The sequence below is a fragment of the Aquarana catesbeiana genome, linkage group LG04, assembly GCF_042186555.1.
Source record: "Aquarana catesbeiana isolate 2022-GZ linkage group LG04, ASM4218655v1, whole genome shotgun sequence".
In the NCBI taxonomy this organism is placed as follows: domain Eukaryota; kingdom Metazoa; phylum Chordata; class Amphibia; order Anura; family Ranidae; genus Aquarana; species Aquarana catesbeiana.
Genome location: NC_133327.1, coordinates 141,000,914 through 141,024,244, shown reverse-complemented (window position 1 = coordinate 141,024,244; position 23,331 = coordinate 141,000,914). Strand labels below are relative to the sequence as shown.

The following is a 23,331-nucleotide window of genomic DNA, read 5'->3' as shown; positions in this document are numbered from 1 at the left end:
ACACAACACTAGTAGCAATTGCTGTTATATTAGTGACAGTAATAGGAAGGATCCTTGTGATTTCAGCAATGGGCCTGCAATCAAGATATACACTTTTCATATCCAAAGGCAGCCTTGGCTTGAAGTAGAGGTGTCGGAAAACACAGGGTGACTCTGAAGAGGTTAATACATTGCTGTGTCTGTCCATTTCTTAAGTTCAAAGATAATTTCTACACTTGCCCTATGGACCTATTACTGGAGATAAAGTCCTTGTCGGCTAATCTGTGACTTTGAAACCCTTTTATCGGGATCCCAGCAATCAGTATATAAACTGCAGCAAGACAAGATTTTTTTTGCAGCCTCTGTCTTGTCCACATTGCTCCTTTCCACCATCCCACCTCTGGTACCCATCACCATGCCTGCAGACTACAATGGAACCTGGGTCATGGAGAAGAATGACAACTTTGATGGATATATGAAGGCATTAGGTATTTCTAGCTTGAAGCATCGGTCATTGATCTATGTGAAGCCAATTAAGGAAAGAGATAGCATTCTCTAAGGCTGTGTTAGACGATCACATAGTGCTGTGGTTGTTATTGTTATGGTCAATAGCTGAATTTTTTTCTTTTTCTTTAGGAATCGGCCCCATTGGTTCTTGGACAGGAATGGTCCTTTTTGTTTAGAGGGTCATATTGTTTATTTTACTGTTATGTTTTTATGCACACTGGTATTGTCAATCCTGCATTTGATTGCCTTTAGAGGACATTTCTAATCACATATAAATGTGCCTAATAATTTTACAATGGTGCCATTCACACTGTGTGCTTACCTGCATTTAGGTGCAGTCAGTTTAGCTGCATTTATAGAAAATCAAATTCTGTGAGTTCAGGATCCAATTGGACACTAGTCTAAACGAAGGTAAAAGTGACTAAACGCAGATAAACCTGCTTAAGGCTCGATTCACACCTATGCATGTTGCTTTTGAGCGTTTTTGGAGGTTTTTTTTCATGCTTGGCACGTTTTTGAGCAGCGTTTTTGTAGCGTTTTTGCGGCGTTTTTGCCGCGATTTGCGTTTTGCGTTTTTTTTTTTTTTTTTTTTTTCATTTTTTTTTACAGTCTTAACCACTTAAAGACGAGCCTCGTTTTGGATTTTAGGTGTTTACATGTTTAAAACAGTTTTTTTTGCTAGAAAATTACTTAGAACCCCCCAAACATTATATATTGTTTTTTTTCTAACACCCTAGAGAATAAAATGGCGGTCATTGCAATACTTTTTTTTGCACCGTATTTGCGCAGCGGTCTTATAAGCACACTTTTTTTGGAAAAAATTCACTTTTTTTAATAAAAAATATGACAACAGTAAAGTTAGCCTAATTTTTTTTTATATTGTGAAATATAATGTTACGCCAAGCAAATTGATACCCAACATGTCACGCTTCAAATTTGCGCCCGCTCGTGGAATGGCGTCAAAATTTTACCCTTAAAAATCTCCATAGGCGACGTTTAAAAAAATTGTACAGGTTGCATGTTTTGCGTTACAGAGGAGGTCTAGGGCTAGAATTATTGCTCTCGCTCTACCGGTCGCGACGACACCTCACATGTGTGGTTTGACCACCGTTTTCATATGCGGGCGCTACTCACGTATGCGTTCGCTTCTGTGCACAAGCTCGTCGGGACAGGGTGCTTTAAAAAAATTTTTTTTTATTATTATTATTATTTATTTTACTTTATTTATTTTTTCACTGTTTAAAAAAAAAAAAAAAAATTGGATCACTTTTATTCCTATTACAAGGAATGTAAACATCCCTTGTAATAGAAAAAAGCATGACAGGTTCTCTTAAATATGAGATCTGGGGTAAAAAAGTCCTCAGATCTCATATTTAGACTTTAATGCAAAAAAAAAAAAAAAGTTGTTTAAAAAAAATGACACAAAAAAAATGTGCCTTTAAGAGAAGTGGGCGGAGCTGACGTAATGACATCGCTCCGGCCATCCTATGGTATGGAGACGGGTGGGCGCCATCTTAGCCTCACTCGTCTCCATACTGAGGAAGGGAAAGGACCCGATCGCCTCCGCCGCTACCGACGGCTCCGGTAAGCGGCGGAGGGCGCGGGAGAGCAGCGGAAGGGGGGGTGGCACCTCTCCCGCCACCGATAACGGTGATTTCGCGGCAAACCCGCCGCAGAGACCACCATTATCTTGTACAGAACCGCGGGCCCTAAAGATGGATACCTCGGTTGTGGCAGCAGCTGCTGCCGTTACCGAGATATTCATCTTTAAAGTAATGACGTATATATACAGTGGCTGGTCGGTAAGTGGTTAAAAAAAAATTACAAAAAAAAAAAAAAACGGCAAAAACGCACCAAAAACGCTGCAAAAACGGTGCACTTGCGTTTTTGATGCTTGTCCATTGAAATCCATTACATGCAAAACGCTGCTTTTTGCATGAAAAAAAGTCCCCGACCCTTTCCAAAAACGCAGAGATACAAAAAAGCATTGATGTGAACATGTTCCATAGGAACCCATGTTAAAAAATTCCCATGCATTTCTGCAAAATGCAAAATGCATCAAAAAACGCGCTAGTGTGAATGGAGCCTAAGGCAGGAACTTCTAAATACAGGAAAATGTGATCTAGGAAGCTTAACCACTTAAAGGGGTTGTAAAGGTAAAAATTTTTTCACCTTAATGCATTCTATGCATTAAGGTGAAAAAACTTTTGACAGTACCGCCGCCCCCAGCCCCCCCGTTTTACTTACCTGACGCCTCGAATCTTCGCTCCTCGTCCTCGTCAGCTTCATTGCAGCTCAGCCTGGTCGCTGATTGGCTGCAGTGGATGGATTGAAAGCAGCGCAGCCATTGGCTCGCGCTGCTGTCAATCACATCCGATGATGCGGCGCGCCGGGGGGCGGGGCCGAGTGATACAGCGAGCGGCTATAGCCGCCGGCTGTATCACGGGAGCGCGCCCGCAAGCACTCACCACCGTGCGAGGGAGCTCGCATGAAGGTGGTAAATGCTTGCGGGGAGGAGCTGAAACAGCCGCCGAGGGACCCCAGAAGACCAGGTTCGGGGCCACTCTGTGCAGAACGAGCTGCACAGTGAAGGTAAGTATAACATGTTTGTTATTTTAAAAAAAAAAAAAAAACAACTTTACAACCCCTTTAAGGACCGAGCCTCTTTTTTAGATGTGTTGTTTACAAGTTAAAAACATTTTTTTTTAACTAGAAAATTACTTAGAACCCCCAAACATTATAAATTTTTTCTTCTAACACCCTAGAGAATAAAATGGCGGTCGTTGCAATACTTTCTGTCACACCGTATTTGCGCAGCGGTCTTAAAAGCGCACTTTTTTTGGAAAAAATACACTTTTTTGAATTAAAAAATAAGACAACAGTAAAGTTTGCCCAGTTTTTTTTTTTTTATACTATGAAAGATGATGTTACGCCGAGTAAATTGATACCCAACATGTCACGCTTCAAAATTGCGCCCGCTCGTGGAATGGCAACAAACTTTTACCCTTAAAAATCTCCATAGGTGATGTTTAAAAATTCTACAGGTTGCAGGTTTTGCGTTACAGAGGAGGTCTAGCATTAGAATGATTGCTCTCGCTCTACCGATCGCAGCGATACCTCACATGTGTGGTTTGAACACCGTTTTCATATAAACGTGAGCTTGTGGGGACGGGGTCCGTTAAAAAAATTAGTATTTTTTTCTTATTCATTTTATTTTTTATTTTTACACAGTTTTTTTTTTTTTTAAAAAACTATTTTTGTCACTTTTATTCCTATTACAAGGAATGTAAACATCCCTATATACTAGAAAAAAAAAAAAGCATGACAGGACCTCTTAAATATGAGATCTGGGGTCAAAAAGACCTCAGATCTCATATTTAGACTTAAATGTAAAAAAAAAAAAAATAAAATTGTCATTTAAAAAAAAGATTTAAAAAAAATGGCCCTTTAAGAGCTATGGGCGGAAGTAATGTTTTGATGTCGCTTGCAATGTCATGGAGACAGGTGGGGGCCATCTTCCCCTCACTCGTCTCCATGCACAGCCCTGAGAAGAACCGGATCGCCTCCGCCGCTGCCGACGGCTACGGTAAGCGGTAGAGGGCACCGGGGGGGCCCTCTCCCGCCGCCGTTAAAAGTGATCTTGCAGGGAATCTGCTGCAGAGACCACTTTTATCTTGTAGCCGGCCAAACACGGGGATACCGGGGTTATGGCAGATAGCTGCTGCCATATCAATGATATCCGTCCTCAAAGTGAGGACGTATATCGGCGTTCGGTAGTCGGTAAGTAGTTAAAGAGGAGGTCCACGAAAAATTTTAAGTCAGCAGCTACAAATACTGCAGCTGCTGACTTTTAATATATGGACACTTACCTGTCCAGGGAGCCCGCGATGTCGGCACCTCAGCCGATCTACGGATCGACTGTTGGGCGCTGCCCCCACAATTCCTGGTAAGGGAACCCGGCAGTAAAGCCTTTCGGCTTCACAGCCGGTTCCCTACTGCGCATGCGCGAAGCACGCTGCACTATCTAATTGGTCCGGCGGCGGAGAAAGGAGGAGGGGACAGAACTTCTGAGAGACCGGGTCTCCAGGATGTTGGGAACGGTACCTGTCGAAAACAGTAATCCATTCCCCTCTCCCCCCTGAAAGGTGTCAAATGTGGCCCCGGAGGGGGGGGGGAGACGGATAAGTGAAAGTTCCACTTTAGAGTGGAACTTCGCTTTAAGGCTGCATGCACACTAGTGTTTTTTTATAAGCTCAAAAAATGTTAGAAAAAAAGATCTGGATGAAAAACACTGATAATAGCATTTTTGTGCCTACTTCTAGTAACGTTTTAGTAGCTTTTAGGAGTCTTAGCGTTTTATTAGCATTTTTACAGTACATGAAGAAAATAAAACAACTGCTCAATAAAAGCTGTTAGTAGCGTTTAGCTTTTTTCTGCCAGGAAAACGCTCCCAAAAACGTAAAAAAAAAAAAAAATTCTGCTCCTAGATGCTGAAGCTCAACAATGCTAATAGCCTAAAGTAGTGTTCATGGACACATAGAATAACACTATTTAACTGCTTTTAGGAGCTTAAAAAAATGCTAGTGTGCATGGAACCTAAACATTGTTTACATCTCAAATAACTTTTGCATTTAGAAAAGCTAAACACGGGAGCGCCAGTGTGAATGAAGCCTGTAATGAAAAAAAAAACAGCATCTACACTTTAGATTTAGTGCGCTTGGGAGGGATAGGTGCAGGCCCTGTGCATTCAGGGGTACAGGTCCATAGTGCAGAAGATTTAGTCCAGAAAGCTGAAGACCTACATACTAGATCTTTGTCCCTGAACACACAGGGCCCTAAGCCCTGGTTCACACTGCCGCGACTTGTCATGCGACTTGAGAGTTCAAAGTTGCATGACAAGTCATGCACCATTAACGGCAATGGAACCGTTCTAATCAGTGCGACTCAAGTCGCTTCGACTTAAAAAAAGGTTCCTGCAGTACTTTTGGTGCGACTTCATCACAACTTGCATTGACTTCTGTTAAAGAAGGCTATGTGGGGGATTTTTAATCTCCCTAGTGCAAAACCAATTTTTGTGTTCTGCTGCAGTTCGATGGGTGATTGGTCAGTCTCATGAAATGAACCCTATAGGTAGGGTATACCTAAAGTAGAATTCTAGCCTAACACAAAGTATTAAAATGTTCCCTATCCCTCTCCTGATGCTGCCTAACCTGTGCAAAAAAGATGTGTATACTTACCGATTTTAGTCCACTCTGGTCCGGTCACATGATCCCCTGTGTCAATGAGCAGTGACTACAGGAGAGAGGAGGGATCGCTCGACAATGGCTGGGAATTCTGGGAGCCGTGATGTCACTCATAAGTTCTCATGTCCTAGCCGTTGTTGGCGTTCTCTCTCTCTGGAGCCGCAGCTCGCTAACACATGGGAGCCAGAGCTGCAGTGACTGGTCCAGAGCGGACTAAAATTAGGCAAACTTACAAATCTGTTTAACACAGGTTTGGCAGCATAGCTATCGGGAGATGTAGGGAACATGTTTAAACAGTGTTAGTGTTAGACAGGAATTCCACTTTAGATGGTAAAAAATTCCCAAGAATCTCTCCTAAATGAGCTATTCTTGAGCAATTATTCTACTACTCTCAATAAATTCTATGAAGAGGAGATTAATGGCTAATAGTCCCCCCTTACATCTGAGTCCACAGAGTTTCCCCTTACAATTAAAGGGGGATCTCTGTGGACTCTAATGTAAGAGGGAACTCTGATGTAAGGGGTGCTCTTCGAACCCTGATTAAGGGAGGACTCTGATGTAAGGGGGAATTCTGTGGACTTTGGTGTAAAGAGGAACTCTGATGTAAAAGGGGTCTCTGGACAACAGAGCCCCCACCTACATAAGTCCCAGCATTCCCCCTTAAAGCGGAGTTCCACCCAGAAATGAAACTTCTGCTGATCTGGTTCCTCCCCCCCTCCGGTGTCACATTTGGCACCTTTCAGAGGGGAGTGGGGAGCAGATACCTGTCTAATACAGGTATTTGCTCCCACTTCCGGCGAAAGAGCGGCACAGAATCTGCCCCTCCTCCGCCCTCCTTCCCCTCGCTGTCTTCTGGGAGACACACAGGTCCCAGAAGACAGCAGGGACCACTCAGAACGTGCAGCGCGACTCGTGCATACGCAGTAGGAAACAGGCTGTGAAGCCGCAAGGATTCACTTTCCGATTCCCTTACTGAAGATGCTGGCACCTCCACCCAGAGCCAAGGGACAGATCGGCTTCCAGTGAGGACATCGCTGGTGCCCTGAACAGGTAAGTGTCCTTATTTTAAAAGTCAGCAGCTGCACTATTTGTAGCTGCTGACTTTTATTTTTTTGCAGGTGGAACTCCGCTTTAAATCAGGGTTCCCAGAGCACCCCTTACATCAGACTCCCCTCTTACTCTAGTGTACTCTATTTCCCTTACATCAGTAACCCCCCCCCAGAGGCGGCTCTCTAATTAGGCAAATTAGGCAGTCGCCTAAGGCCTCGCACTCACAGGGGCCTCGCGGTCGCCTAATTTGCCTGTTCTCAATCACTGAAGTTGACGCCGGTGGCTCCGCCTACCCCCACTGGGACTGTGTGGCTTAGGAGCTGATGGACAAATCAGATACTGCCCGCAGCCTGAGGAATAGCGGCCTCATCACGGAGCGTCCTAGTCCGTGGGGCCTCATGTGTAAGTTTTGCCTAAGGCCTCACAAAGCCTAGAGCCGCCTCTGCCCCCCCCCCCCTCCCCTACAGAGTGACAAACACTGACCTCTGTCCTGTAGCAGACACCATGCAAAGCACTGAAAGCAGGCTCCGGCTTTTGGCTCCCTCTCTGCTTTTTTCTCTACAGGTTTTTTTCTCCTCTTCAGACATTTACAGACAGGAGAAAAGTGCTTTTTTTTTTTTTTTTTACAAACTGTCTAAATTTATGGACGGTTGGCAACCCTGCCCTTCCCACTGGACATGCTTCAATTGAAAAAGTGATGGAGCTGAGTGGAAAATGTATGCCTGAACAGCGGCTACATCCAATCAGATGCAGCCGCTGTTTGGCTATTCTGACAACTGCTAGCAATGGCTGTCAGAATAAATAGAACAGCTGAGCTGGGAGACTTGTCCATCCAAGGTGTATAGATTTTTTTTTTTATTGGCCTGTGTGTATGGCCAGCCATCTGAAACATGAATGCGGCAAAGGAAGTCAGTGAAATCATTATATGCAGGTCAGGTAAGTGCCTTTAAAAGTATTGAAGCCATTGGATCGGCATTGCAGATAGGAAACTAGCGTTTCAGAGGCTTAGCAATGACTGTGAGCATAATTCCTCCCTACAACCTATTTCTTATAATAAATGAAATCACCCTTACAGCAACACTGGAAGCATTTATGATTCCACTCTGCCCTCTGCTGGAATATCAGCAGAACTGAGAAAAGAAAGAACAACTCCATATCTGAGAACAATAGAGAAAGAGTGGAACTATGTTTATTTTTTTTTATAGCACCATCAATTTACACAGTGTTTTACATATGTATCATACATTCCCATTCGTCCCTGCCATCAAGGAGCTTACAATCTAGGGTCCCCAACTCACATTAATACTAGGGCCAATTAACCTACCAGCATGTCTATGGAGTGTGGGAGGAAACCCACACAGGTACAGGGAAAACATGCAAACACCATGCAGAGAGTGCTGTGGTTGGGTTTCAAACCAACGAGTCGGCCCTAGTGGTGCTAGGAAGAAGTGCTAACCACTGTGTGTTCATAACTGTAAATGTTTACTGCAGTGTGGAAGTATATGGACATGGTGCAATAAAATACTGTCATGATTTAGATGGTCCCACATATTACCATCAGATTGTGCAGTATGCATATGAATTGTACAGATGTGTAACATCTTCTAGAGCAGGGCTCAAAATTTCATGTCCTGAGCCACTAGCCAGGCCTTAAGTTTTACTCCACACCAGTTGCCCCACCCAACCTCTACCCTTCCCCGCTCCTGTAAATTATCTCATGAAATTACACTGTTAAATTTTTTATGCAGAATTAACAACAACTTTAACAATATTAACATAAAGCATGTCAGTGCCCATCAGTGCAGCCTCATCAGTGCCCATCAGTACAGTCCCATCAGTGTAGCCTCATCAGTGCCGCCCCATAAGTGGAGCCTCATAAGTGCAGCCCCATAAGTGCAGTCCCAGCAGTGCAGCATATCAGTGGCCATCAGTGCAGCCTATCATTGCCCATCAGTACAGCATATCAGTGCCTATCAGTACAGCATATCAGTGCCCATCAGTGCAGCCTCATCAGTGCCCATCAGTGCAGCCTCATCAGTGCCCATCAGTGCAGCATATCAGTGGCCATCAGTGCAGCCTATTATTGCCCATCGGTGCAGCATATCAGTGGCCATCAGTTTAGCATATCAGTGCCCAACATTGCTCATCAGTGTAGCATACCATTGCCCATAAGTGCAGCGTATCATGGACCATAAGTGCAGCGTATCATTGCCCATCAGTGCAGCGTATCAGTGCCCATCAGTGCAGCGTATTATTGTTCATCAGTGCAGCGTATCTTTGCCCATCAGTACAGCATATAATTACCCATCAGTTCAGCGTATCAGTGCCCACCAGTGCATCATATCAGTGCCCATCTGTGCAGCAAATCATTGCCCATCGGTTCAGTGTATCAGTGCCCACCAGTGCATCGTATCATTGACCATCAGTGCAGCATATCATTGCCCATCAGTGCAGCGTATCATTGCCCATCTGTGCAGCGTATCATTGCCCATCAGTGCAGCGTATCATTGCCCATCAGTGCAGCATACCATTGCCCATCAGTGCAGCGTATCAGTGCCCATCAGTGCAGCGTATCAGTGCCCATCAATGCAGCATATCAGTGGCCATCAGTGCAGCCTATCATTGCCCATCAGTACAGCATATCAGTGCCTATCAGTGCAGCATATCAGTGCCCATCAGTGTAGCCTCATCAGTGCCCATCAGTGCAGCCTCATCAGTGCCCATCAGTGCAGCCCCATAAGTACAGCCCCAAGAGTGCAGTCCCATCAGTGCAGCATATAAGTGGCCATCAGTGCAGCCTATCATTGCCCATCGGTGCAGCATATCAGTGGCCATCAGTTTAGCCTATCAGTGCCCAACATTGCTCATCAGTGTAGCATACCATTGCCCATAAGTGCAGCGTAACATGGCCCATAAGTGCAGCGTATCATTGCCCATCAGTGCAGCGTATCAGTGCCCATCAGTGCAGCGTATTACTGCTCATCAGTGCAGCGTATCATTGCCCATCAGTACAGCATATAATTACCCATCAGTTCAGCGTATCAGTGCCCACCAGTGCATCGTATCAGTGCCCATCTGTGCAGCAAATCATTGCCCATCGGTTCAGTGTATCAGTGCCCACCAGTGCATCGTATCATTGACCATCATTGCAGCATATCACTGCCCATCAGTGCAGCATATCATTGCCCATCAGTGCAGCGTATCATTGCCCATCAGTGCAGCGTATCATTGCCCATCAGTGCAGCATATCAGTGCAGCGTATCAGTGCCCATCAGTGCAGCGTATCAGTGCCCATCAGTGCCCATCAGTACAGCGTATCAGTGCCCATCAGTACAGCATATCAGTGCCCATCAGTGCAGTGTATCATTGCTCATCAGTGCAGCATACGATTGCCCATCAGTGCAGTGTATCATTGGCCATTAGTGTAGCATATCAGTACTAATTTCCACTCACCAAGTGCGAGCAGGCGAGTGGAAATTTTGAGGGCTGTTCTAGGGTACAATCAGATGATGAATCAGGATGAGATTACATGGTTAATTTACTAAAGAAGTATAGGCTGTTCACTTCTGACATTTATTACATGTTTCTTATCTGCATGGTTATTTCAGATCAGGGACCCAGAAAGTTTTGAAGCCACCAGGTCATTAAAGAGCCTGGCAGCTAGCATTTTCTGTTTGCATGACAAGTTTACATTAACCAACGCCTGTATCATCCAGTCCCTGTCAGAGAGCAGGCCTGCTCACTGCTATTACCTACTAATGGAAGGCCTTCACACCAGTAGAATGTTGAAAGCACTCAATGTGCCTTTGCATCCAGCATCCATGTAAACATAAGTTCAATGGGGGCATTTACTAAATCTGGAGTCTTTCATCCTTAATTAAAGTATCACCGTATCTCCTTCTTCAATATACAATGTTTTGAAATATCTGTATATAACATGTTTTGAGAATTTCATGGGAATTTTCTATTTATACAATAAAATTATATATATTTTTTTCAAAAATGTGTCTATTGTCTGAAAAATCCCACTTATAGAGGTATTCAATTTCTTTCACCTAAAAAAAAAAGTTATGTCTTTATTTATACTTTAAGTGTCAGTAAAAATCCCCTCCCTCAAAAAAAAAAAAATTGAACACTAATCTTCACACTTACCCCTAAGCATAAATTCCCATTGCAAGCCAAGATTCTCCCCAAACAAAAAAGTTCCTCTACCAGTACAAATCCTCTCCCTTGCCAAATCCCCCCTCCTAGCACAAATCCTCTACCCCTCAAATTTTCCCTCTGAGCATAAATCTCCCCCCACCTCTCCTCCAAATTCCCCTCTTCCAGCACAAATCCCCTCCAAATCTCCTCTCTTAGCACTAATATCCCCCCTCCCCCAAATTTCTCCTCCTAACACAAATCCCCCAATCATCCCTACTAGCACAAATTCCCCCCCCCCCCCCATCACCCCTTCTAGCAAAATCCCCCAAATCTCCACTGTGCCTAGGGCAGCCACCCCCCTACCCACCCCTTGTCCCAGCCCTGCATATACCAGGGTGTGTATGTCTGACCTAAGATGTGTGTCTGCTTCAAGGCAAATCAGTGATGGAAAGTCTATACAAAAAATATTGCATGCTATTGGTTTCCAGGTCTGACCTGTTTTTTTTGTTTGTTTCCTATAGACATTGATTTTGCTACTCGCAAAATTGCTGCTCACTTGAGCCAAACCAAAGAGTTAATCCAGAATGGAAACGAATTTAAAACAAAGACACTCAGCACATTTCGGAACTATTTTCTTGACTTCACAGTTGGAGTGGAATTCGAAGAACAAACTAAGGGCTTGGACAGCAGGACGGTGAAGGTACAAGCTTCTACAATTATGATTTTTGGCTCTAATAGAACTTGATCTATTGTTGACAAGGCTTGTTTTATCTACTCCACAGACCTTAGTATCCTGGGACGGGGACAAGCTTGTCTGTGTTCAAAAAGGCGAAAAAAATAATCGTGGCTGGAAGCACTGGATTGAGGGCGACAAACTCTACCTGGTGAGGAGATGTGGTCTTTGTTGATGATGCAGCTTTACAGAACTCCAGGCTACGGCACTGAGCATAAACGCTTCAGCAGGAGCCAAAAAGCTAGAGTTATTTCCTGATAACTCCATTTCCAAAAATCCTCCAGGACTGTCACATGAGAAATAAGCTGCACCTCCTGCAGGAAACTCAAGCACATACAAGTTTAAAAAGGCCTCCCCTAGGCTGGCCAATCAGTTATTCAAAGATTGCCTTGCTGACAAATACCCACATTCTTGATATATGCAAATTAATATCTTTCATTAGGGTGTGGATTCACCATCCTGGGGGATTCCTGGAAAAGGATTAGGTAATAATGCTACTTTTCCCAAGTCATCCTCCAGGATGGTCACATTAGACCCCAAAGATTCATACCTAGGGTGGGACTACCGCTTGCAGGACCTTTCGGCAGAAGGTCAGATCTTTGGCGGAGACAGAATCGATCCTGTAGTGCTTCACAAAGGTTGAGTCACTAGGCCAGATGGCTGCTCGGCAGATTTGCTTGATGGAGGCCCCAGCTCTTTCTGCCCAGGACGTGGCCACTGAGCACGTGGAGTGCACTTTTAGGTTTGGCGGATCCCTTTGGTTTTGGGAAGCATAAGCTTCTTTGATTGCCCACCTGATCCATCTACTTATGGAGTTTTTGGATGCTGGTTTTCCTTTGTGGACGCCTCCGAATGAAATGAATAGATTTAGCGCTTTTCTGAATGTCGTAGTGGTTGAAAAAAAAAAAAAAAAGTTGAAAATGCTTCCTCTCCCTTGTTGGAGGGATTTTGACAGAACAAAGGTAATATGACTTTGGGGAGGAACAGTGGGTCTGTCTTGAGGACCAGTTTATCTGGAAAGATTGTGAAGAAAGGTTCCCTGATAGAAAGGGCCTGTAGTTCACTTGTGCACCTAGCTTAAGTGATTGCCACTAAGAAAACCACTTTCAATGTCAGGAATGTCAACAAAATGTCCGAGAGTGGCTCAAATGGCTCTTGGGTTAGTGCTCTGAGCACCAAGGAAAGGTCCCAAGGGGCTATCTTAATACCTTCGCTGGGACGGTTACTACAGATGACCTTGCAGAACTGTTTAACTAGGGGTTCTCACCCAGTGGTATATCCAGAAAAACTGACAATGTCACTGTGTGCACTTTAAGTGTGCTTACCGCTTAACCCTTGTTTACCCTAAACCATTTCTGCTCCTTCCAACAGACAATCCAGCACAGTGCCCACATTCTGTAATTCTCTGCTTTTGGGTACCATATTTGATGTGTACTTTCTCCACACCTTCCTGTAAATTTTTCTTTGTTACTGGTTTTCTGCTTTGTAGAAGTGTTTCCACTACCTTAGCAGAAAGACCTTTTTTTCAATAGAATGCGCCATTCACAATCCAAGCTACCAATTTAACATTTTCAAGTTGCGGGTGATATGTACCTGACTGCAGCAGAAGGTTGTCTCTGTTTGGCAGATCCCAGGGATCTTCCTCTGCCATCTTCTTTGGGGTTGTAAACCATGATCGCTTCAGCCAAAAGGGTGCTATTAGAATTACTCTTACACTCTCCATCCAAATCTTCCTGATTTCTATGGGGAGGAGTTGTACTGTAGGGAAGGGAAAAAAAGTTTTTCACTTTCTTGTTTTCCAATGTGGCAAAGAGGTCGACCTCTGGCGGGCCCCATTTTCCCGAGAGCTCTGAAAGGATCTCTTGGTTCAGTCCCCACTCTGCTGGGTCCAGCTGAGTTTTGTTCAGAAGATCCGCTAGGGTGTTGTTCGTCCCTTTTATGTGCACCGCCATCAAGGATAGCAAATGGACTTCCACCCATGAGAGAAGTTGATGTGCCGTTCTTATGAAGGGCCCTGACCTGGTACCCCCCTGCCGGTTGTCATATATATATATATATATATACTGACCTGTTGTCCTATATGAGCTCCCAAACCAGATGCGCTTGGGTCTGTTGTAATCCAAATTTGAGGCGTCGCCAGCCATAGTCTGCTCTCCTCAAAAGAGTCCCTCTGTCACCAGGTTAATGATCTCCGGATCTCTTTGGGAATGTGGGTCACTTCTTCCAGTGAATCGACTTTCCTATTCCAATTGTTTAAAAGGTGGTACTGTAGGGCTCCCATGTGAAGTTGTCCCCAGTGTACTACTGGGATTGAGGCAGACATAAGCCCCAAAAGGGACATTATGTCTCTTCTTGTTCCTTATCCTGAAGTTCTTATCTGTTGTGTCATGTTGACTATTTTGGCTATTTTGTCTTCTGGCAGGATTTATTGTCTATACCTTCCTGTCTATTTGTCTATTATGTAGCCCAGGAATGTAATTTTTTGGGATGGTATTCTGTTAGATTTTTCTAAGTTTATTTTTCATCCCACATGGGTGAGGAAGAGCTTGGTCGTTTGCAGGCCTGTGACGACTGCTTCCTGAGTCTGAAAATATATCAGGAAGTCTTCCAGATATGGCACTATCTGGACCGCCCTCAGTCTGAGTTCTTGCATTACCTCTGACATAATCTTTGTGAATATCCTCGGAGCCAATGAGATGCCGAACAGGAGGGCCTGGTATTGAAAATGTTGAATTTTCTTCCCCTCCTGGATAACAAACCTCAGGAACTTCTGGTGGTTGGGATGGATTGGTACGTGAAGATACGCGTCCTTTGAGTGTTGCTAAGAAAGCTGCTTGTGGGAGTAGATATTTCACCATGAGGATGACTTTTTCTTTTAGAATATTCATGATTGCTTCCTTCATGGCTGAGTTTTGTTGTGATGGAAATGGAACCGTTGTGGCTCGGAATTCGGATAGAGGTCTTCACATAAATTCTATTTTGTATCCTTGTGCTATTATTTGAAGGATGAAATGATTTGAGCAGAACTCTTGCCATTGCGGGAGAAAGTGTAGTAATCTCGCTCCCACGGTGCTGCTGGCATCATTGAGATTTGCTGGTAGACACGGAGCTTGGAAATTATACGTTGGTTTTCGCTTTATTTTTGTTGAAGACCCATCCACATTGGGTCTGTGGTTTCTCATTCTTCGTCTGTATTTCTCTCCTGTTGTGACAAAAAAAGTTTTCTCCTTTTGTCTTGTTTTTTTTTTAAAAGGGAATCCTTTGGTTTTGTCTGCTGACCTCTCCAAGACTTTCTCCAGTTCTGGACCAAATAGTAGGTTGCCGTCAAAATGAATGTTGAATAACTTGTTTTTGGAAGCATAGTCTTCCTCCCAGGTTTTGAGCCAGAAGGCCCTTCTGGTCATTAACCAGGCCTGTGGTGTGCGTGGAGATTCTCATCGCTTCCACCGAGGCGTCGGCTATATATGCTGCCTCTTTTTCTATGAATAGAAGGGAATCCAGTGCTTCCTCTATCCCTGGGATCTTTTCCAGGTGATCCCTAAGTTGTTCCCGCCAAAAACCCATGTTTCTGGCCATGCAAGTGCTGGCTATGTTGGGCTGAAGTCCTGCTGTCCCTGCTTCATAAGCTCTCCTTAGAGAGACCTCCATCTTTTTGTCCATTGGGTCTCTTAAATGACCCATATCCTCAAATGAGAGATCTGACTTTTTTGATACCTTAGCCAGGGATGCATCTAATTTTGGGCATTTTGTAAGGACGCTTTGCTGTTCATCGAATGGAAATCTCCTTTTTAGTGCTTTAGGAAAAAATAACTTATTTTCTGGGCTTTTCCACTCTTTAGCTATGATATCTTTAATAGACTTGTGAATCAGAAAAAAAATCTCCTTTTTGTTTCTTGAAGTCCTCTCTACAGCCTGTCCCGGACTGAGTCCGTCGGCTGGGTTTCCTGAATCTCCTCAGTTATGTAGATTGCCTTTAAAAGCTCATCTGTTTCCTCAACTGGGAACAGATGTTTGGAATATTTCTGAGAATCTGTTGTGCCCCCTTCCTTATCCGAGTCGGAGCTACCCTGGTATAGGAGTTCCCCTTCTTCCTCCAAGTCCGAGGAACTCAGCTGAGGTTGGGGGACAGCTTTCTTCAATTTTCCTTTCTGTTGCTAGATTTTGGGGCCTTGAGATGAGGTGGATGGTCGCTCATTCCCTTTCATCTCGTCTATGGCTGTTTGAAGAGATTAGAGTGTGGATGTCATTTCTTTCTTAAAATCAAGAAAATTCTTCACTAGGGGTTTTCGTTTCTTCATTCACGATTTTTTTAATGCATCTATGACAGAGCAACTTATCGCTGTCGGATGGCATTTTTACACCGCACGTCTGGCAGTACTTTTTCTTTTTAGCTTTGTCTGTTCCTGTCTGTTGGTTCCTGGGCTTTAGGCTGCAGGGAGACAACAGCGGAAGAGGAGGGATAGGGAGAAGAAAAACCAGAGAGGAGAAAAGAGAGAGAGTCACTCAGGGGCTGTCACTGCTACTCTCTGTGAGCCCCCCCCCCCCCTTCTCCAGAAACATACCGTGAGTATGTCTAAACAAGGGTACCATTCCAACCCTCTCCTCCCCGGGAAAGACCCATGTGTCTCCTCCATCTTACCGTTTGAGACCTGGGACCCTGCTCCATAGCCTCCGGTAGGGGCCAATGATCTGACCTCCGCCATTAGACCACCTGGAAGGGAAGGAGCATGCCTGTGAACTCCCGCTGGTCGCCGCCATTGTCACAAATGGGCACATAAGTAGTGATGTCAGAGGTTCCTGACGCTCCGGATGCGCCCATTGATGCTCCTGGTCGCATCCCTCTTCCAAGATAGCCGCTCTACCACTTCCTGTGGCGGTGCCATCTTGCTCTCATAACTTCCAGCGCAGCCTGCCATTACTTGCGGCTTCATTGTGCCTACCAAGATGCCTACTTCCTGTGGCGTTGCAATCTTGATGATGTCACCACCGCCTGTCGGCCATGATGGCCGGGTACATGCTGGAAGCAGAGTGGATGTTTGGCATGCTGCAGGGGAGAAGAAAGGACAAGTGCCTGGTGTGTCCCCCAATACGAGCCTGCCTGGAGGCTGGAGAAGGTGGCAGATTGTGCTTCTGACTACAGGACCTCCATGTCGCTGTCACATGAGTGTTTTTTTTTCCTCACCCTGGCTCTTCCACCCTCCTGAGTTTATCCCAAAGCCAGGATGGAGTGGGAAAATAATAGAGCCCCCCTCTTGTCCATCTACCTCCGGTGCAGGGGCCCACCAGGGAGGTTCATCTCGGTAGGAGTTTGAAGAAAAAAATACCTGTACTCCTCGAGTCTCCCCTTCCCTCCCAGTGTATACCTGTGACTGACTGCCTCGTCAGCTTGCTCACAGGAGGAGTTAAGGGGATGTCCAGGGACGCCTGCCCCAAACAAAAAAATTGCTGTCTAAGAAAAACAACAAACTGGGGATTGTAGGTCCCCCTCCAGTGCCGGTGTTTGCAGGAGGCAGGAAACGCGAGAACTGATGGGCCAGCCTAGGGGAGGCCTTTTTAAACTTGTATGTGCTTGTGTTTCCTGCAGGAGGTGGACCCTCATGTGACTGTCCTGGTGGATGACTTGGGAAATATTGCTATTATTCATCATTTGAAGTAAAACTTAAAAAACTTTTTTTCTAGTTTGGGATAGAATGGGGAAATGATGGTGCCCCGCTCAGGTTTTTTTATCGATTCTTGTGTACTCCCTCTCTTGTGAACGTTGCCAAAATGCGATGGAGATATCCCAAAAGCTACACTTGTCACTGGAAGAGGAATTGAGGAAAAAATTTCCTATAGAGACAGATATTCCATTATTAAGATTTCTTTTTTCCAAAAAGACCGCTGCACGAATACAGTGTGACAGAAAGTATTGCAACAACCGCCATTTTATTCTCTAGGGTGTTAGAAAAAAATATATATAATGTTTGGGGGTTCAAACTAATTTTCTAGCAAAAAAAAACTGTAAACACCAAATCTCAAAACGAGGCTCTGTTCTTAAGTGGTTAATGGACTGTATTTTAGCTCAGTAAAAAAAAAAAAAAAAAAAAGCTGTACTGAGCTTTTTAAGCGGCAGTGTGCAAGAGGCCTAAACCACACCAGTGGGGACATATCAATAAATACTGGAAAGAAGCCATAGCCACTCCACTTCCTGTGTTAAATAACATTTTGTAGTTGTTCTTTGGCTTACATTAAAGAGTATCTAAAACCAAAAACAAAAATGTAATATATTGCAGATTATTAGTCCATAGATGTCAAATCTGCTAGGCCTGGTTCACACCTATGCGTTTTTTGGGGTTTTTTTGTGCTTTTTGCAGAAACGCACTGCAGTCCATTTAATATGGTTTCCTATGGGACACGTTCACATCTATGTTTTTTTTTCAGCTTCTACGTTTTTGGAAAGGGTCAGGGACTTTTTTAAAATCAAATATGTGCGTTTTTGGTTCGAAAGACTTCAGTAGAGATGCTGCAGTAAAGCATGTAGTGTGTTTTTGATGCATTTTGCATTTATAAATCTGTCCAATAACAAGATGGGCAAAAAACAAAAAACAAAACGCAAAACATCAGAAAATGTGTGCAAAAAGCACTGCAGAAACAGATCAAAAGTAAACTGCATAGGTGTGAACCAGGCCGAAAACTACTATTTGGAGGGAGCCGTTCATTAGATCTCACACTGCAGACATACTGCTATGGGACTGTAGGTATAAGGCAGCCCATAGATGATTTGATTTTCTTTCCTTCCGCCACAGGTGAAAAGAAAGAAAATTGCTTGATTCCCCCAGCAACACATTCAGTGTTCATGTAGAAATGCCTCCTGTAGCACTATTGTGTTCTGCCGGCGGGGTGGGGTGCGGGGAGTCATCCCAGCTGGCAGAACACAATAACTACTGCTAGCAGCTATAGCCTCTGGCAGTAATCGCATGTGAAAAAAATCTAACAGGCTGGTTGTACCCAAGTCGAGGGCCCTTACATGGATCGAAACTTGGTTGGTCCCCGCTGAAGTGGCCGAATTTCGATCCATTTAGACACAATTACAATTTCTAGATGTTCCCTATAACATAACAAATTTTCACTTTTTGAGGTCAGTTTCTACTTCAATCTTTAGCAAACCTGATGCTACTCTTAAAAAGAGCAAATCACTAAATCCTATAGGACAGGCTGCTTAGATGCAGCGTGCAGCACCATCATTAGGAAGGGCCCACGCAAACCTAATACCTTGCTTTTCTGTTATTTCAGGAATTAACATGTGAAGATCAAGTTTGCCACCAGGTTTTCAAAAAGAAGAACTAAAGCACTGCCATCATTTTCACTTTGTAAACAGTGGATACATCTGTGATATATTTTTTGCAATTGAATAAAATATGTTTATATGAAATATTATTAATTCATCATTTCTCACTAGTGTACCAGGAGTAGACAAAATATATGCTTGCAGAACTAAAAGGTACTAACAACCCAGAAACTGCCATTGTTGTATACTTGCTTCTAAAGGGAAAATAAATAACAGGGTGCTCTTTAGGAGTACATTTATTTTAAATATTACTTTTACAGTAATACCTTGGATTGCGAGTAACGTGGTTTACAAGCGTTTTGCAATACGACCTATTATCTTTTTTAAATCCTGACTCGGTTTGCGAGCGTTGTCTCGCAAAATGAGCAGGATTCAAGCCTCTGGGGTGTGCAGTACCGCGATTGGCCAGAGGTGCGGGGGCCCCGGTGACACTCGGAGCCGCTCGGAAACACTCGCTATTTCAAAAAAATCCTGACTCGGTTTGCGAGCGTTGCCTTGCAAAACAAGCAGGATTCAAGCCTCTGGGGTGTGCAGTACAGCGATTGGCCAGAGGTGCGGGGGCGTCGATGACACTCGGAGACACTCCGTTCCTGAGTGTTTCCGAGCCTCTTCCAGTGCATTTGATCGGCTCCGAGTATTTCCAGCGCCCCCTACCTCTGGTTACATGCGGTACTGCATACACTAGCAGTGCCACTGGAACAGATTATCTGAGTTTCCATTATTTCCTATGGTGAAACTCGCTTTGATATACGAGTGCTTTGGATTACAAGCATTCTTCTGGAACAAATTATGCTTGTAATCCAAGGTACCACTGTATATCTTGTGGAGTCTTTATGTCAAGACAGTGCCAACTGAAAAAATTTCTGAGCGAATATAAATTACAGGAAAAGGCACTTGGAAATCACTATTTTCCACTAGATCAGTGGTTCTCAATTCTTGTCCTCAGAACCCACTAACAGACCAGATTTACAAGATAACTGAAATACATCACAGGTGATAGCATTTGCTGCTCAGTGATTGCAGTATTCTAGTCTGCATCTCCCCAAGGTATTACATAAAACCTGGCCTGTTAGTGGGTCCTGAGGACAGGATTTGAGAACCACTGCGTTAGATTGCGCAAACTAATAGACTTTCACTGACAGAGGAACAGTAAAGTACACTCACTGTAGGCACTACTATGCATTAAACAAATCTGTACTTGGTATAAGTGATAGCTGACCATGTACATCAGGGGTGCCCAACCTTTTGAAGAGCGAGGGCCACTTAAGCGACTTGGTAACCAGTCACAGGCCACAATGAGTGGAGCGAGTGGATGACAGGTCCGTGTCCACTCTGCATATGCTGAGCAGACACGGACAGAGCCCACTCTACTCTATGGGCCATCTGATATGACGGAAGGGGACGCATCCCCTTATGGGGTTTTTTAGTGGATCAGATTGGAGGTAGGCAGGTGTAAACTGACACAAGTTTGCTTACATCTGCCGCTCCATAGAGGTGAATGGAGGGTCCGATTGGGTCAGACAGATTGTGTGAAAGGGGCCTAAGGCTTGTGCAGCGCAATGCATCTGTGGCTTTCCTGCGGGTTGGCTGCACTTTGCCAAAGACTTCTTTCTAAAAGTGCACCAAACCCGCAGGAAATAACAGAAGTCTATGGCTCAGTGCAGGTAACCCTGCAGGTGCACTGCGCTGCACCTGCGGATCAGTTTGAAAGCAGCCCGAAACCCCTGAAGAACAGATATGCCCACATATACACTGTGATTTTAGTAATAAACTTACCTTTAATAACAGTCTTCCATTCAGGTATTGCCATCCGTACCAGGAGCCGGCGCTATACAGGAAGCATCAGCTTATGCGGCTCTGCTTCTATGCCACTTGCTTCCTCTAGCCCTGGCTTCATTCACAACACTGATGTTCTAGGATGGCAATCCTGATCTGTGCTTGCCAACCTGCCATTCCAGAACAGGAGGTCCTGGGCCACATCAGAGGGCTCCACGGGCCACTGTTTGGGCACCCCTGATTTACATTTTAGGTCCTTTTTGGGACCTATACAAGAGGAAAGCAGGTGGGTGGGGGGGATTGTCTCTCATTATCTAATAAATATCCAGACTGTTACTTATAACAAGAGACATTAGCTATCAAATGTATATAAAGAAAAAAAAAAAAAAAAAGAGGGTTGGGACTTTAAATGAGACATTTAGAGCATGACTGGCAAATAGGTCATTTGTTAAAAATGTTGTGTTTATTCTCTTAAAACAATGCATAACATAATGTATTGCAATAAATACATACATGAATTGGCGAACATAAAGATAACATGTTGCAAACCAAAATGACATACAGTATGAATAACAGCATGGCATATTGCATTGTAAATGTAAGAGATCATCCTCCATTTTATAACAATACTTGGAAAGTTGAATACTGGAATATAAGCTGGATGAAAAAATGGGAGGGCATATAAAACCATCTTGAAAAAGATATTGCATCTCTAAAAGAGACTGATGCGTTTCTATGGATTCGCTCCACTTCTTCAGAGGCGGATGCATCTTTAATCTACAGAAAAAACATAAATGTATCAATGTAGTCTAATGATGTACCCAACCATTAAAAAGGAAGTATAGGTAGGGGTAACAAAGTTACCCATCCCTAGGAGTACTACTCACATATCAGCTGTATATGGAACATAGAAAACTGGAAAAACAAAGGCTGCGTATAAAGTCTGTCCTGGGAGCTGTGGTGACAGAAGTCCATAGGGAAGCTGGGAATACACGTATAATCCCCAAAGGAAAGATTATCCAAGTAATAGTGGGTGTGGACTTGATTTTTCTAAATTTGAATGAACTGCATATATCAATGAGTGTACAGTGATAATAAAGTATTGAAGATAAAAAGAGCCAATGGCCAAGTGGAATGAAAGACGTGAATAAAAAGGTGTGCAATAAAATATGTCAGGGAAAAGTGACCAAATGTAAGAAATAAAGGAAAAAATCATCAGGCTGGTATGTGGTGTAATGTAGGGGCCAACCATGATGAGATCAAGGAAATGGGATAAAAGCAGGTGCTCGGAAATGAGAGAGGTGAATGTGATGCAACTCACAGAATGGTCATCTGGAGCGTGCTATGGAGAAAAGCTATCCAATGTAGGTGATTTCCTAAGCAAGATTGTGCCCCTTGTTTTACCACCTCACCAAAATCTGAATAATTAAAGAATATCTATACCCAAAAGCAAAAAATGTAATATATTCCAGCTTACCAGTTCTTAGATGTCATGGTTGTATTAGTTTTGTTTTTTTTAAGAATTTTCCTTTATTTTCAGCTGGCGATTTGCCCAGTAAGTCTGTTTCCACTTACTTTAAAGTGGTTGTAAACCCTTACAGACCACTTTTTGCTACAGGTAAGCCTATAATAAGGCTTACCTGTAGCTACCCAACGTCATCGGCACATGCGCACTGAAGCAAACTGAAGCAATGGCACGTACGTGCCATTGCTTCAGTTAGACTGTGTCGTTACCGTTGGATCCTGCGCGCATGCGGGAGTGACGTCATCGCGGCTCCGGCCAATCACAGCGCCGGAGCCGCGATACTCGGAAGCAACTCTGGGGAGAAATGTCGCCGGCCGGTGCTGTGTACAGGGCAACGCAGCGGGGGCTTCGATCTCAGGTGAGTATTACATAAAGAGCTAGTATGCTATGCACACTAGCTCATTATGCCTTTGTCTTACAGGTGTTAGTTTCTTTTTTTTTTTTTTTTAAGTGGGTTTATGACTTGGTTAAATTGATGATAGGCAACTCCTATCCTCATATTGATTAGTGGTTCCAAATTAATAACTACTGCAGTAGGGAACAGACACAAAAGATACGCTCAGCATCTTTCCAAATAACTGTTCTGCTTTATTATGACGCAATTGAAGGTTTTTATGCACATGATTACGTAGGTATCACATTAATATTACAATTGTACGTTTATGGTAACAAGGGGGCGTTACATAGGCAGGCTAATTCTAATCAGGACTCAAAAGAATGTAAACATGTACTGAAAACATTATTAGTGCCGAGTGCACAGTGAGGGCAATGTGCAATACATACAAAATAGAATACAATTATTTACAGAACATACAAATTTCCATTACAGTCTCCCCTCTTTTGATCAATATTTTGATCACTAACCATACCTGCTATCACCTTTAACCTCCACACGCTTAGGTGGAGGTAGTCCTGGCCAAAGAGGCAAAAAAACTCCATTGTGGAGAAAATAATAGCTGAGCAACTTTTTCATTACAAAATGACTTTTCATTGTGAAAAACAAATGATTGATAAGACATATTTACAGAGTACTGGCTGTACACTCCTG

General features: G+C 43.8%; 1 protein-coding gene across 1 annotated transcript; it reads left to right on the top strand.

Annotated features, from left to right (window-relative positions):
* Nucleotides 1-309: 309 nt before the first annotated feature.
* RBP2 (retinol binding protein 2) lies at nucleotides 310-19,069 on the top strand. Its single transcript, XM_073629065.1, has 4 exons — nucleotides 310-467; nucleotides 11,444-11,622; nucleotides 11,705-11,806; nucleotides 18,928-19,069. Exons 1-4 carry the CDS (start codon nucleotides 395-397, stop codon nucleotides 18,979-18,981), a joined length of 408 nt encoding a protein of 135 aa, XP_073485166.1. The 5' UTR covers nucleotides 310-394; the 3' UTR covers nucleotides 18,982-19,069.
* Nucleotides 19,070-23,331: the final 4,262 nt, after the last annotated feature.